The sequence below is a fragment of the Sceloporus undulatus genome, chromosome 1 (assembly GCF_019175285.1).
Source record: "Sceloporus undulatus isolate JIND9_A2432 ecotype Alabama chromosome 1, SceUnd_v1.1, whole genome shotgun sequence".
NCBI classification, from domain to species: Eukaryota; Metazoa; Chordata; class Lepidosauria; order Squamata; family Phrynosomatidae; genus Sceloporus; species Sceloporus undulatus.
In genome coordinates, this window is record NC_056522.1 from 52938605 (window position 1) to 52952966 (window position 14362).

Below are 14362 nucleotides of genomic sequence, written 5' to 3' on the forward strand. Positions count from 1 at the left end.
GGGAGTAGCTCCTGCAGGCCAGCTTGCAAGTCCCAAAGAACTTCCTCCATCACCAGAGCAAAAAAATGCTTTTACGCTCCCTGCACTACAACAAAAATTCACTCAAAGATGTAAATGAAGATCCACAAAAACAACCATATTTTTGTGATCTGCTCAAAATTGTTGATGGGGAAGAATTCAGCACCCACAAAGTGGTAGTTGCTCTTGAGAGTAGTTCCTTCAGGGTGACCAGACATCCTCCCACACTTTCATGACTGGAAGAGAACAAAAGTGCTTCATGTGGAGACAGACAAACACACTTCCCTCTGTTTGCCTACCAGGTTTATTTTTAATGCAATAAGACTCTAGGACTCTGGAGATCAGTGTCTGAATCCCCACTGATCCATGGAAACCCACTTTGGGCACGTCACACTCTCTCAGCCTCAGAGGAGGATGGCAATGGCAAAAAACCCTCTGAAAGAAACCAGTTTGGCACCGCTTTAACTCTTTGTCTGGCTCTTTGCTATGGAATTCTGGGAGTTGGAGTTTGTTGTGGGGCCCAGGGCCCCACAACAAACTCCAACTCCCAAAATTCCATAGCAAAGAGTCAGACAAAGAGTTAAAGCGGTGCCAAACCGGGTTATTTCTCCAGTGTGGATGCAGCCTAGGTTTGGAATCACTGTAACCGCCTATAAACAGGGCACCGCCTCAGCTGCTTCCCTCCCTCCCTGAGGGCGGCCTCTCTCTCCGCCGGGAGGCAGGCCCAAGCCGGGGGCTCTCCGTGGCACTCCTGCCCAGGCGGACTCCATGGAGAAGAGGCTGGCCGAGTTCCGAGCCGCCCGGCGAGGCACCGCCGCCGCCAGAGAGCCGAAGCGGCCTAAAATGGCGGCGGCGAGGGAAGAGAAGAAGGAAGAGGAAGAGGCCCCGGTTGAGGTGGGTGGGTGGGCTGCCTGTGAGTGCGAGGGGGGCCCTCTGTCCTGGCTCAAGAGAGAGGCGCCCTGGCCTTCATAGAGTAGCATATTATTATTAGCATTGGGACGAGGGCTTTGATATTTAATTGCTCTATCCTTCTTGGGAGCTCCTTGGGACCTCGCCTTATTCCACGCAGCAATAGAGGGTCGCCTTTTATCCTTCTTCTATTTTTATTAATGTATTTATTAAATGCTTCCCCCCAAAAAAACCATTTGGGGACTCATAAGGGGCTCCCCCCTTTAGAAGCCTTTTGTTGAAACCTTGCCATATTTCATGGAGTAATAATAAGAGAGTCATGCCCAGGGTCTCTTTTCTGGCCACTGGAGTACAAGGGGTTGTTGTTGTTGTTTATATCCAATTCCCCCCCCCCAAAACACAATTGGGACTCAAAAGGACCTCCCCTTCTGATGCCCTTGTTGAAACATCATGATGATGATGATGATGATTATATATCCCACTTCCCGTCCCCCTAAAAATTGGGACTCAAAGGGGGGTACTCCTCATTGTAAATCTCGCCTTATCCCATGTAAGTAATAAAGAGTTGCCCTCCATGACTTCTCTGACCAATGTAATACAGCTTATGATGATGATAATGATTTATTTATTGATATCCTGCTCCCCCCCAGAAAAAATTGGGACCTAAAAGGGCTATATATAATATAAATATAAATATAAATTAAACGGCAGGGAGGGCTTTCCTTCCCTGCCGCTGATGATGATGCTTCTGCCTCCCCCCCTTTGGTTCAAAGTACAAAATTATCTTCAGGTTATGTCTATAAGATGTACCTCAAACATTAATGAATTTTGTGTTTAGATTTGGGTCCCATCTCCAAAATATCTCATTATGTATGTATATGCAAATTACAGGTATTCTGAAATCCCAAACATCTCTGCTCCCCCCCCCATCATTTTGTACAAAGGAGACTCAAGTTGTATAACTTTTAAAAAATGGATATATTTATATCCTGCTGTTATTCTTGTATATTTGAGGTGTCACACTGAGAAAATGATTGACCCAAGAGGATCCAGGGAGTGCCATGACTATTTGCACCTGCACCTCCCAAGCCTTTGTCCACCATGTGAACCCTTGTGCCACTCTGGCTGTATGTATGCAATGCAGAGGGGCCTTGAATTGCTCTCAGGATTTCTGCCGTCAGAGGCTTAGCCACTAGTGTCAGAGAGCAAGTTTTGCTCTCACAACACTTGTCAGCAACTTCAGCATTTTACTGTTATCGAGGAGCTTCACCCAATTATCAGAGCAGCTGGGGAAGAGAACTACTGTAGACTGAGATTTAGCAACTTCAGTTTGAAAAAAGTTGTGATACACAGACAATTGGTTTTTCAGAGAATTGGTTTTTCACTAGGATTGGGTGATTTTCTTTAAAATAATATGAGGATATTTTTCAAAAGCCAGAAAAGAGGTCTAGTACTAAATAAGACTGATTAGAAAGAAATAAATGGGTAGTAAAATGACATCCTCCTTGAAGGTTATTCTGAGTGGGTGCAGAGCTATGAGGGGTTTATCTGCCTTGTGTTGTTTACTGCCCACATCAAAACTATACCTCTCAATTTAAAAGTAGTACTTAAGAGTATCTTAAGATGGAAAAGCAGCATTTAAGAATATCTACACCTGTCAAGATAGTGTATCTCTTCCCTACTTTTCAGGAAGGCTGGACATTCGGTGATAAGAAAAGATGGGATTGATCTTGAGAAAACATGGTGAATTAGCAAAGGAATGGTGATGTCTTGAAACGCCTATCACCACAACCACTACAATCCCAGTAAAATGTTATAGAATGAGCCATGATGATTCCTCAACAGTGCTTCAGCTTGGAGCAGCCACAGTTCCTAGTAGTTTTTCCCACTTCTTTCAATGGTCTTATTGGCAGTCCTCATGTGGAACAAACATTTGGCCAATTTTTGATATTTTCAGAAAAAGTTTATAAACTTGCATAGAACTGAAATGGGTATAGTAGATGATCTAGAAAAACTTTTCTGTTCATGCCTTTCCAATCTTCTTGGAAAATGAATGACTTGTACCTCCTGCATACATCATAGCTGAACATCCTTTTAGCTACCTTCCCAATGATTTTAATTTGCAGAGTGTAAATTCCTCCACAATGCTGTCTTTTTTTCCTCTGTCCTACATTGAAGTTCTTTCAATTCTTTAGGACAGAGGGAAGAAAAGACAGCATCTGTCTGTTGCATTATAACCAACCCAGTTGTCTTTTATTAATCTCATTCCCTAGGAATCCAGTCAAAGAACCGAAAATCCCGAGGCCGAAGCTGTGAAGACCCCTTTGCCGTGGTGGACCAACTATTTTTTTATGAATGTGACTTTTCTCAAGTTTCTTCTCTGGTTGGTGCTGTTCGGGCTGTTTGTGGAACTGGAGTTTGGTTTGGCTTATTTTGTCCTATCAATGTTTTATTGGATCTATGTTGGAACCCGTGGCCCTGGAGAAAGACAGAGTGGAGAAAAAAGTGCTTATTCTGTGTTTAACCCAGGCTGTGAAGCTATTGAAGGAACTCTCACCGCAGAACAGTTTGAGAGAGAACTACAATATTGGCCCTTGGCGGGGAGGTAACTGGTGTCTGTATCAGTTGCTGCGTATTGACTCATCTCTTACCCAGCAAGCTGAAAAGAATATACCACTCTTCTTTACTTGAAGAAAAATGGGGGGGGGGGGGGGGTTCCTAAGAAGACATTTCTCATCTTTGCAAGAAAAATGTTTCAGCAAAATAATTGCAGCCTAGCTGCAATTTCTGATTCTAATGCAAGTATTTAAAGAATGGTGGGATTTTGACCTTCTCCAGTTAGTTATTTGCCATGGCCAAATAAAGCATACTGTACCTCTGCCAGTTGGTTCTGCTCAGATGAGTGGTTACAGTGGATATTTTATACAAAACTAGGAAAAGTATGAGAGCCAGTGTGGTGTAATGGTTTGAGCATTGGACTTTGGAGAGCAGGGTTTGAGTCCCTGCTCAGCCATGAAAACCCACTGGATGACCTTGGGCAAGTCACACACTCTCAGTTTTAGAGCAAAGCAAAGGCAATGTTCCTCTCAACAAATCTTGCCAAGAAAACCCCATGATAGGATTGCTTTTAGGTCACCATAAGTGGGAAACAACTTGAAGGCCTACCACACACAGAAACGTACCCAGCTTTGCCTGAATGGAAACCCATTATCTCACTGCATTGCAATTTCTATTCTCAACCCTTGCTCTTCTTCTTTCCCTCCCCACCTCAATATTCGTTCAGTCTGTATCCACATCGCCTAGTTTAGATACTCTTAGTTTTACACACACACCTGGTTCTTTTTTCCCTTTCCTCAACTATTCAAACTATTCTCTTCTTTCTCACCTCTCCTCATTTTTCTTTCTAACTCCCCTCCCCACTTGACTCAGCTTTTCTGTCTTTAAACACTCTCCCTCTCTTAATAAAGAATCTGGAGTCTCTCTCAGGGCTGTTAGTCTGGCTCCCTAAATTCAAGTAGCCACATGTGTCAAATTCTTAGTTATTTATTCAGATCATGCAGTGGGTTATGAGAGGACACGCACACATAGAGGAGAAGAACTATTTGCAGAGTTGCTGTACAGATAAGAACAGAAGTTGGGTTTTCTCATATTTCTTTTGCATGTTAAGCAAGGAACCAGATCTACAGCTCAGAGTGTACTGTGCAGCCTCAATCTGATTTATTTGCTGCCTTTTCAAGTTCTTCTGTATTTAAGAGTTGTTTGGAAAAACAGGTATTTAACAGGTATAGTTTTCCTAGGAAAAGGGATGCTACAAATTCTGCTTAAGACACCTAAAATGTTCTAATAATCTATGCCCAGCCTCATGGCAACATCCTTTCCATAAAATGGGAGCAATCATACTGACTTGACCCAATGTTAGAATTACTACTGTATAAGGATTATAGGGCTAATGAATGAAAAGTACTTTGTATGCTTCAAAATACAGAGTTTAGTAAAAAATTTGGACTACAGTTCTCTATATCTCTTAGGCACCCTTGGCCACTGACCAGGCTGTCTGACACTGGAGTGGGAATTGTAATCCAAAACTCTAATGCTAATTATTAGTAATGATACTGTATAATAGCAGTAACATAATTAAATAACACTTTGCTGGTGTACTTTTCCATGGAGAAAGGAACTGGCTTTTGATTTTTTTGAACTCATCCAAAAAACAGTTGTCTGTAAACATCTGCAGATTGCTTCCCAGCTTTAACATAATGTTACTTGTTTCTAAACAGTCAAATAGCAGAGCCTTGCTGTACTTAAATTTGGAAGTAAAATAGCGTTATGTTCAATGAGACCTGCTGGGTGAGTGAATATAAATTGGATTATAGCCTGGTTTGGTTCACTATGACTCTGAAAGGGGTTCTTTGCCCCCAGTCCATTTTATCTTTCTCACAATTTCCTTCCAGTAAAGGGAAAAAAACAATTAAAAATATAAGAAGTTCTTACCTGCAAAGTAAGAGAAGACAGAAAGTGTATACCAGGCAGGAGGGATTTCCATTCACCTTCTCTGTATATATGTACAAGTTTTGTACATTCCTGTGCAGACCGCTAACTCTTGAGAAGTTGTCTTCCATCTGAAGAATATTCTTATTCCTAGAGAGCTTGATATCTGCCATGAAACCTCCCAGTGGTTTACTGTCATCTGGTGACTCAGGAGATTATCACAACAGACCCTTTTGTGCTACAGTCACGCCGAGAAATTAAAATGGCAACATACCAGTTTCATGCAGCCACCACTACATTGTCTGTCATTCTTGCAACGGGCTGGTGCCCCTTTTGCTCTCTCTTCCTGTCCTGTCCCTGAACTCTGCCTTCCCTCCCTTGTGCCTTACCCAGCATGCCTTGGTGTTTTTGTTTTTTCCAACCTTTTTGCCCTCTGCTGTCCCAATTTAATATTTTAAAAACTTTTAAAACTATGAGGCTTCAGAGGTCTGGAATTGTAAAAAAATGGGGGGAATCGTTAAAAATAGTGAGGGGGAGACACCACGTAATTCCCAATTGTGCAAGTGTCCCAGGAATGGCTTTTCACACCAGGGCATTGTGCAACTGGCAGTTCATTCGTAAGATTCCCCCATGAATGAAAAGGTGTGGCTGGAGGATAGGGCAGGTATGGGAGGCAAGTGGTGTTGTGTGATCAGCATTGATGATGCCGGTTCCTTCCCAGGGGAATTGCAGTTTAAAAGCCGCATATGATAATCTCCTTAGAGTGATATTGCGGGTTGCAGATAAGTTTATTTAATTAAAATGTTTTTAAAACAAAATAACCACTCGATGCACACCTCTGGGGTCTCCTTCCTTAGTATGCACATTAGAGTTTAGGTTTAATTGTTTTGGAGAAATGAGACACACAGGAAGATGATTTTGAACTGCATTTAAGGATGCATCTCTTCCAATATCACATGCTCAGTTTCTCATGGGTGCATTTTATATGGGCTGGCAATAAAATGTAGGAGAAAAGCCCTCCAAATGGCCATATGAATCTTTCTAATAGTGAAGAACATAAAATAGATCAACCTGGAAGTATGTGAGCAAAGAATATGAAAAGGAACATCCTGGGTTGGATGTTATCTATGATTGGTTAAAAGAATTGGAGAAAATGACAGTTCTATAAAATTATACTTTTTCCATTTCTGTGCTAAAGCAGCCTATGAAATAGTATCAAGAGAATTTCTGCTGAGAAAATAGTGTTGGTCATGTTGTTTAAAACTGGCTTATAGCCACCACATTTATGCACAAATTACAAAAAATGGATAGTCATTTTTAAAAAAAACACCACATTTCCTATCATACTATTTATGCAATTTCTTTCAACAGGGGTATCTTGGACAGTTTTTGAGTTATAAAATAGGCGGGTTTGTAGGCAACAGAAAAAATAACATTACTTTGTAGCTTTTTTGGCCTTTTCTTTTTTATACAAAGGAAACTGAATGCTGCGTACCAAGCATGGCTGCAGGATAATCTTGTATCTCAAGGTGCCAACTCTTTTGCTAATTCAGGAATCCACAACTGAAACATGGCTGCACCACTTCTGTTTAAAAACCTATGAAGGAGAGCCAGCCACTTTCTACCTTAGCCTTTTCTACTTGCAAAATAGCTATTAGCAACAGGAAATCTGTCCTAATGTACTCAGAATCTGCTTGATTGTAATTTGGATTTAACGATTCAGGTCTTGTCCTCTGTAAAACAAGTCAGCATGCTCCAGATTCCATGGGACAATGTTTCATTTACTTCAAGTGGCAACCTGAACACTTCTCAGTCTTCTCTTCTCAAAGCTAAATATTCACACCATTTTCAACTCTTCTTCTGAGGACTTGGCTTCCAGACCTGTTACCATCTTGGTCATCTCCATTCTCTACTTATGTTCCAGCGATACAACACAGAGAGAGAGAGAGACATGTGCCAGCTTGCAAACCATATGTGGGACTGCCATGCCTTCCAGATGGAATGAGTAGGACTAAGCTCAGTGGGAACAACTTGAGGAATTCTGAAATCTTGAATTTTATGGGAGAAGGCCTATTGTTGGTGGCATATTTTACACACATTCCATTTCAAAAATGTTTTCCACCTGCTAGGTAAATCCCATCACTAAGACCATTATTTTCATGAGCACAAATATTCTCTTCAAATATAAGCTCGGGCTCTTGGCAAACATCATCCTAATAGAGTTCAGATGTATACAAGAACACATACATGTACAGTACATTTGGACCAATACTAAGTGGTGCCAGTACACTAGGTTTTAGAGATGGGGGGAGTCTCTCCTGAAGAAAATTGAATTTGGGGACACATATAGCCACGGAAACAGTTCAAAACTAACTTTTCAATAACTTTTTAAGAAAAATCATGATGGTGCCCTTGGAAGTGCTGAATTGGGGCCACAGTAACTGCATGGTCACCCTGTGGCCCCAATCCGGTGTTTTTCTGGGTCAAAGAGAAATGGCAATATGCCGCTTCTCCTTGGCCTGGAAAAGGGGTGCCCCTGCACCTTGTGTGCCTACTGCACCCCAACACAAAGGAGGAGAAAGGATAGGCCTTTCTCTTCTGGATCGTTGGCGCGGCTGTGTGGTTGCTGCACCAACAATTCGCAGGCAGGAAGAAGCTGCCTAGAGCAGCTTCTTCCTTGTGGCATCATAAGGGCTGCGACACAGCCCTATGATGTTGCTTCCTGGCACAGACGTGCGGATGTTGTGCATCATGTATGTCAGCATGGTGGCCCCTGTGTGGACGGGAAGCTGCCATGATGACGGCAGAGGCACATTCTAGGGTTCTAGACCATGTGGTTGCTGCACGGTCTGGAACCCTAGAATCAGTGGCGCTCCGCTACTTAGTGCCTGTATGTATCGGCCCACTGTTAACCCAGTGTGGAAAAACAGGTTATTATCCATAGGAAGTTCAATGTAACAGCTGACTCTAATGAAATTGTTTAGGTTTGTATAAAAATAAATAAATAAAATTTTTATTTATATGCCGCCCTTCCTACGATCAGGGCGGCTTACATCAAATTAAAACACAATATACAAACAGATTAAAAATCCACAACAATAAAATCAAAACAAACAGACAAAAAGCCCCATAGCCCAGCCTCTTGGCCACGGAAGAGGAGGGAGGCCCACAGGATTTTTATTCGGGGAATGCCTGTTGGAATAGGAAGGTTTTAAGATCCTTCCTAAATTGGGCCAGGGTGGTAGACGAGCGGAGCTCTGTGGGCAGCGCATTCCAAAGGGCTGGGGCAGCTATGGAGAATGTCCTCCGTGATGTGGAGGCTAACCTAGCCCCAGGCACCTTCAGTAGCTGCTGCCCAGACGTTCTGAGGGTGCGAGGCGGAATGTACGGGGAGAGGCGGTCCATTAGGTATCCTGGGCCCAAGCCATTTAGGGCTTTATAGGTAATTACCAACACCTTATATTGAGCTCTTAAGCGGATGGGCAGCCAATGGAGATCTTTTAAAACCGGTGTTATATGGCTGGCCCTGGGAGCACCAGTGACCAGCCGGGCTGCCATATTCTGCACCATTTGAAGCTTCCGAGTTTGGTATAAGGGTTGCCCCATGTAGAGTACATTGCAGAAATCCAGTCTCGAAGTTACCAGAGCATGTACAACAGTTTCTAGGTCCCTCTGGGCCAGGTATGGGCGCAGCTGGCGAATCAGCCGAAGCTGATAACAGGTGCTCTTGACCGTCGCATTCACCTGAGCAGTCAGGTGAAGCGACGAGTCAAGAAGCACCCCCAGACTGCGCACGGAGTCCTTCACAGGAAGCGTGACCCCGTTCAGGACAGGTGGAACCACCGCCATTCCTGGACCAGGAGAACCTATAACTAGTACCTCCGTTTTCTCTGGATTCAATTTGAGTCGGTTTTCCCTCATCCAGCCCATTACTGACTCTAGACAGGCCACGAGAGGAGAGACGCCATCCCCAGTCACTGCATCAGTCGGAGACATAGAGAAAATGATTTGGGTGTCATCAGCATACTGATAACCCCGCGCCCCATGTCTCCGGATGATCTCTCCCAGCGGTTTCATGTAAATGTTAAATAGCATGGGAGACAGAATGGCTCCTTGAGGGACCCCAGTTTTTAGGGGCCTCTCATCAGAGCACACGTCTCCCAGCTGCACCATCTGGGACCTCCCGGAGAGGTAGGAGCGGAACCACTGGAGCGCAGTGCCCCCGATCCCCACCTCTGCCAGGCGTCCCAGAAGGATACCATGGTCTATGGTATCGAAAGCCGCTGAGATGTCCAAGAGCACCAACAGGGACACGCTTCCCCTGTCGACGCTCAGACGGAGATCATCGACCAGGGCGACCATGGCCGTCTCAACCCCGTAACCCGCCCGGAAGCCAGTTTGAAATGGGTCCAGATAATCCGTTTCATCCAAGACCACCTGAAGCTGGATCGCAACCGCTCTCTCGATTACCTTTCCCAAGAATGGTAGCAGCGAAACAGGCCGATAATTATTATGAACCAGGGGGTCGAGGGAGGGCTTTTTTAGGATCGGTTTTACTATGGCCAATTTAAGATCCGATGGAAATAGCCCATCCCTGAAAGATGTATTAATTATCCGGCGTAACAATGATGTTACCGCCGGTCCCCCCTGGGCCGCTAACCACGAGGGACAGGGATCGAGAGAGCAGGTCGTTTTCCGAACACTTCCGAGGATCTTGTCCACATCCTCGGTACTCACCAACTCAAACTGATCCAGTTTAACATAGTCCACGGAGGCTCTGGATACTTCTACTCTTGGTTCTGCTAAAATGTCGGCGTTCAGACCTTCGGTTATACGAGAAGTTTTATCTGCAAAAAAGTCGTTAAACAGGTCACAGCAGGCCTTAGAGGGTTCAAGGATCTGGTTCAGGGTGGGAGGGAGCTGAGTTAGCTCCCTGACCACCCTGAACTACTCTGCCGGACGCGACTCAGTGGACGCAATACGAGCACCATAGAACGAGTTCTTTGTTGCTCGTATTGCCTCTCCGTAGTCCTCTAACAGTTGGTCTAGGAGAGTCTTGTCGTCTAATCGAAGGTGTTTCCGCCAACGGTACTCTAGCCGTCGCAGAACCCGCTTCCTCGCCCGGAGATCTTCCGTATACCAGGGCTTACGTTTGGAAGCGGGCCTGAGAGGGCGCTTGGGAGCGATCCTGTGTATAGCCCTCGAAAGACCGGTATTCCAAATACCGGTAAGGGCATCAACAGAGTCGCCGTCACTTCCAACTGCGAGCCCCTCTAAGGCTTCCTGGAACCTCTCAGGTTCCATCAGCCTTCGAGGGTGGACCATCCTAACAGGTCCACCACCCCCGGGGGGGGATCTGGGTAGAGGCCTTGACTTTCACCTCTACCAGGAAATGATCCGTCCATGACAGGGGGGAAACATTAGCTATTTCCACCCACGGATTCTCCGCATCCGAACAGAAGACCAAATCGAGAGTATTACCCGCGCAATGCGTAGGACCCTGTATCAGCTGGGACAGGCCCATGGCCGCCATGGTCTCCATGAATTCCCGAGCCGCACCGGATGGAACATAGCTGGCTGTGAGAGAGATGTTGAAGTCGCCCAGGACGAGAAGCCTGGGCGTCTCCAACATCAGTTCAGCGACCAGCTGTGTCAGCTCGTTAAGGGAGTCCGCTAATGCACGGGGTGGCCGATACACTAGCAGAATCCCTAGACTGTCCCTAGCCTTTAGGGTCAGGTAAATACACTCGATATAGGAGGTCTGTCGGATGTGGTTCCTGGTGAGGGACGCGGTGTTCCTATGTATCAAGGCCACACCCCCCCCCCCCCCCGCCCACCTAACCTGCGCTGGTCCTTCACCGAGAACCCAGCAGGCAGGGCCTGAGCCCACACAGCATCCCCTTCAGGCCCCAGCCAGGTCTCGGTAATGCAAGCCAGGTCACACTTAGAGTCCTCCAGTAGATCCTGGAGGATGTGGGTCTTGTTGTTGACAGACCTGGCATTGCACAGGAGCAGCGACAGGGTTTGTGGCACGGTTGGAGCGACCCTCAGGTCCTTCAGGTTGGGAGGGGGACAGGAAGGCGAGATAGGTATGATGCATCTATCACGCCTTCCCCTGGAACGGAAGTCCCTTCTCCCACCACCATACCTCCCCCTGCCCCACACAACCTCAATTGGAGCTCCGCCCGCAGAGATGTTATCCCCGGCCCAGGCATCCCCCGCATCCCTATCCTCCCCCCCCCCTTCTATGGCTATTAAAGGAGCAGAGACGAGCCACCACAGGCATGCTCTGCTCCCGGGCTACCCAAGCCTCCCTATCCCGATAAAAACTGCGCAATTGTGCAGTTCCGCAGCTGTGCCCTTTAGTCCGTGGGCGGCACTCCCGGGGCGGTGCGCAGATGCGCACCTCCAACACCCCGGGAGGAGACCGCCCGGCAAAAAGTGCGACGCTGGCAGGTGGCAAGGTCCGGCGAGGAGGAGGCAAAGGGGGAGAAAATTTTTTGTTTTACTTCCAATAATACATATTTCTGATACCACCACAGGCTCCCCTCAAATGTGCAAATGTGCATGTGTTTTAATATTGATATCCTCTTTATATTATAAGCATTTGCTGAAAACAAGATCGTTGCCTGTCATAGACTTGGAATTTAAATTGGACAAATCTAGGTGATAAATCTTGGGGGAAGGAAACGCGAAGGCTAAAGCACCAATAAATACTATTCTCATCTCATAAGAACAGAAAAAAGTCCAAAATCTCCTGCAATCCCCTAAGCATAAAATTATCAATGGACAAAATTTTCAATGTCCTGGGTTCCAGCCCCAATCTGTAATGAACTGTTAGCTATCTCTGTCCAACAGTTTACAGCCTCCTAGGGTCCAGGGGCCACACACTTGTGTCTGTGGACTTTAATTAATGTTCTTTGAATTGTCCATTTTATTTTGAATTATGTCCTATATAAATTATCATAGGTGGGATACAGACCGCCCCTTGGAGGCAGCCTGCACCCACCCCTTTCCCCATCTGAATGGTGCGCGCTCCCTAACTACTGCCACCGCCACGCTACATTTTGCTGGTATATATCGCGCCAAAGAGTGTTTAAGGTCCAAAACACTGCATAAATAATCCAGTCTGAGATCACTTTAACTGCCTTGGCTCAGTGCTAGGGAATTCTGGGAACTGTCGTTTTATGAGACATTTAGCATTCTCTGTCAGAGAGCTTTGGGGCCACAACAAACTACAATTTCCAGGATTCCCTAGCACTGAGCCAGGGCAGTTAAAGCAGTCTCAAACTGGATTATTTCTGCAGCATGTTTTGGACCTTGGTATCTGAAGGACTTTCTTCCTATATGACTCTACCCATGTCTTGGGATCTTTTGGGAAGCCTCCTTTCTGCTCTACCACCCTCACATGGAAATCTGGTGGGAACGTAGAAGAGGGCTTTTTCAGTGGCTGCTCCCAAACTCTGGAATTCCCCTTGTAGAGATGTTAGACTAGTGCCCTCCTTGCTATCCTCTTGTTGGCAAGTGGAGAACTTTTTGCTTAAGCAGGCCAGCTGCTCAGGACTATTTATACAGGGGACCCTCCACATTTGCTGGGGTTAGGGCCACAAGACTCTTAAAGTGGACAAACTGCAAAAAAACTGCAACACTGTTTCAACAAGAGCTTCAAAAGGGGAGGCCCTCTGAGTCCCAAATGTTTTTTGGGGAAAGCAATCAATCAATCAATCAATCAATAACCAACCCAAGAAAACACGTTGCTAGGAATCTCTAGGTCCTCCAGGGCAATTCTGTGACCAAGCTCTGCCAAAAGTTGACCATGAATTTGCACTGGAGAACCTATAAATGCCCAGAGAAGTGTTCTCTCTAGCAATCTCTAGGTCCTCCAGCATGACTTTTGGTAGAAGTTAACAATAGAGTCACACAGGAGGACCTAGAGATCCCTAGAAAGAACATGTTAATCAAATCCATGAATAATCAAATCTGCAAAAGTCAAATCTACAAATGTGGAGGGACAACTGTATTTCTTCTTCTTGAAGGCCATGGTTTTAACTTCTTTTAATTTTATTGGTAGTGTAATTATATTTTGAATTTTTGCATGATGTATTTTTTTAGCTGTATCCATTATAACTTTTGTAAGACTTTAATCCCAGATTGGGAAAAAGGTGGGATATGAAGAGGGAGAAGGAGCATCACCACTATCGCCACCTGCTGAACTCTCTTATGGGATAGCTGAGGCACTAAAGCAAGTCATTTTCTGTATGTTTTCAAATTTGGTTGCAGTATTTCTTTAAATTATGGAAGGAGGAAAGTCTGGCTAGTGCCAAAAGCAGACACTGTCAGGTAATCATTACAACCTAATTTTAAACACCCCCCCCCCCCATGTGCCTACTTGCTAGCTTGCGATTTATTATTGCTACATCTACACTTTTTAGGCTCCACAGGCAGAGTGACCAGATGTCCTACATTTCAACCTCCACAGGAGGAATTTCAAAATGTCTCCCTTTTTATATATGTATTAGTGTTTTTAGCTTTTATTTTGTAATGCCCTACATTTTGTGGTGCCTTGTCCTCCTTTGCAGTTATGACATCTAGTCACCCTGTCCATGGGAGGTTTGTCTGGCCTTTCCCTGTTGTCTTTTTAATAACCTTTTTAATAAGGAGGGCCTTTGGTTTTTCTCATTATAGAAGGCAGAGCTTTCAATGGAAGTTGTGTGTGCATTGCATCTGTATTTTGTTTTAAATGTCTTTTTATAACTTGTGGTTTTTAACAGAATTATCTTAACTTTTGTATCAATAGTTTTTAGTTGTACAGTACTTTGTTTTAAATGTTTGTAGGCTGCCTTGAATTCTGCAGCTACAATTTTAGGTTTACCCAATATATCCTTTAAAAATTATTTATCGATCAGTTACTAGAGGATGATCTGATTTTTTACAATCATATTTTAAT

The 14362-nt window shown here is 44.9% G+C and overlaps 1 protein-coding gene across 1 annotated transcript; it reads left to right on the forward strand.

Moving 5' to 3' along the window:
- Positions 1–702: 702 nt before the first annotated feature.
- SAYSD1 (SAYSVFN motif domain containing 1) lies at positions 703–3806 on the forward strand. The gene is made up of 2 exons (XM_042446582.1): positions 703–912; positions 3201–3806. Exons 1-2 carry the CDS (start codon positions 787–789, stop codon positions 3534–3536), a joined length of 462 nt encoding a protein of 153 aa, XP_042302516.1. The 5' UTR covers positions 703–786; the 3' UTR covers positions 3537–3806.
- Positions 3807–14362: the final 10556 nt, after the last annotated feature.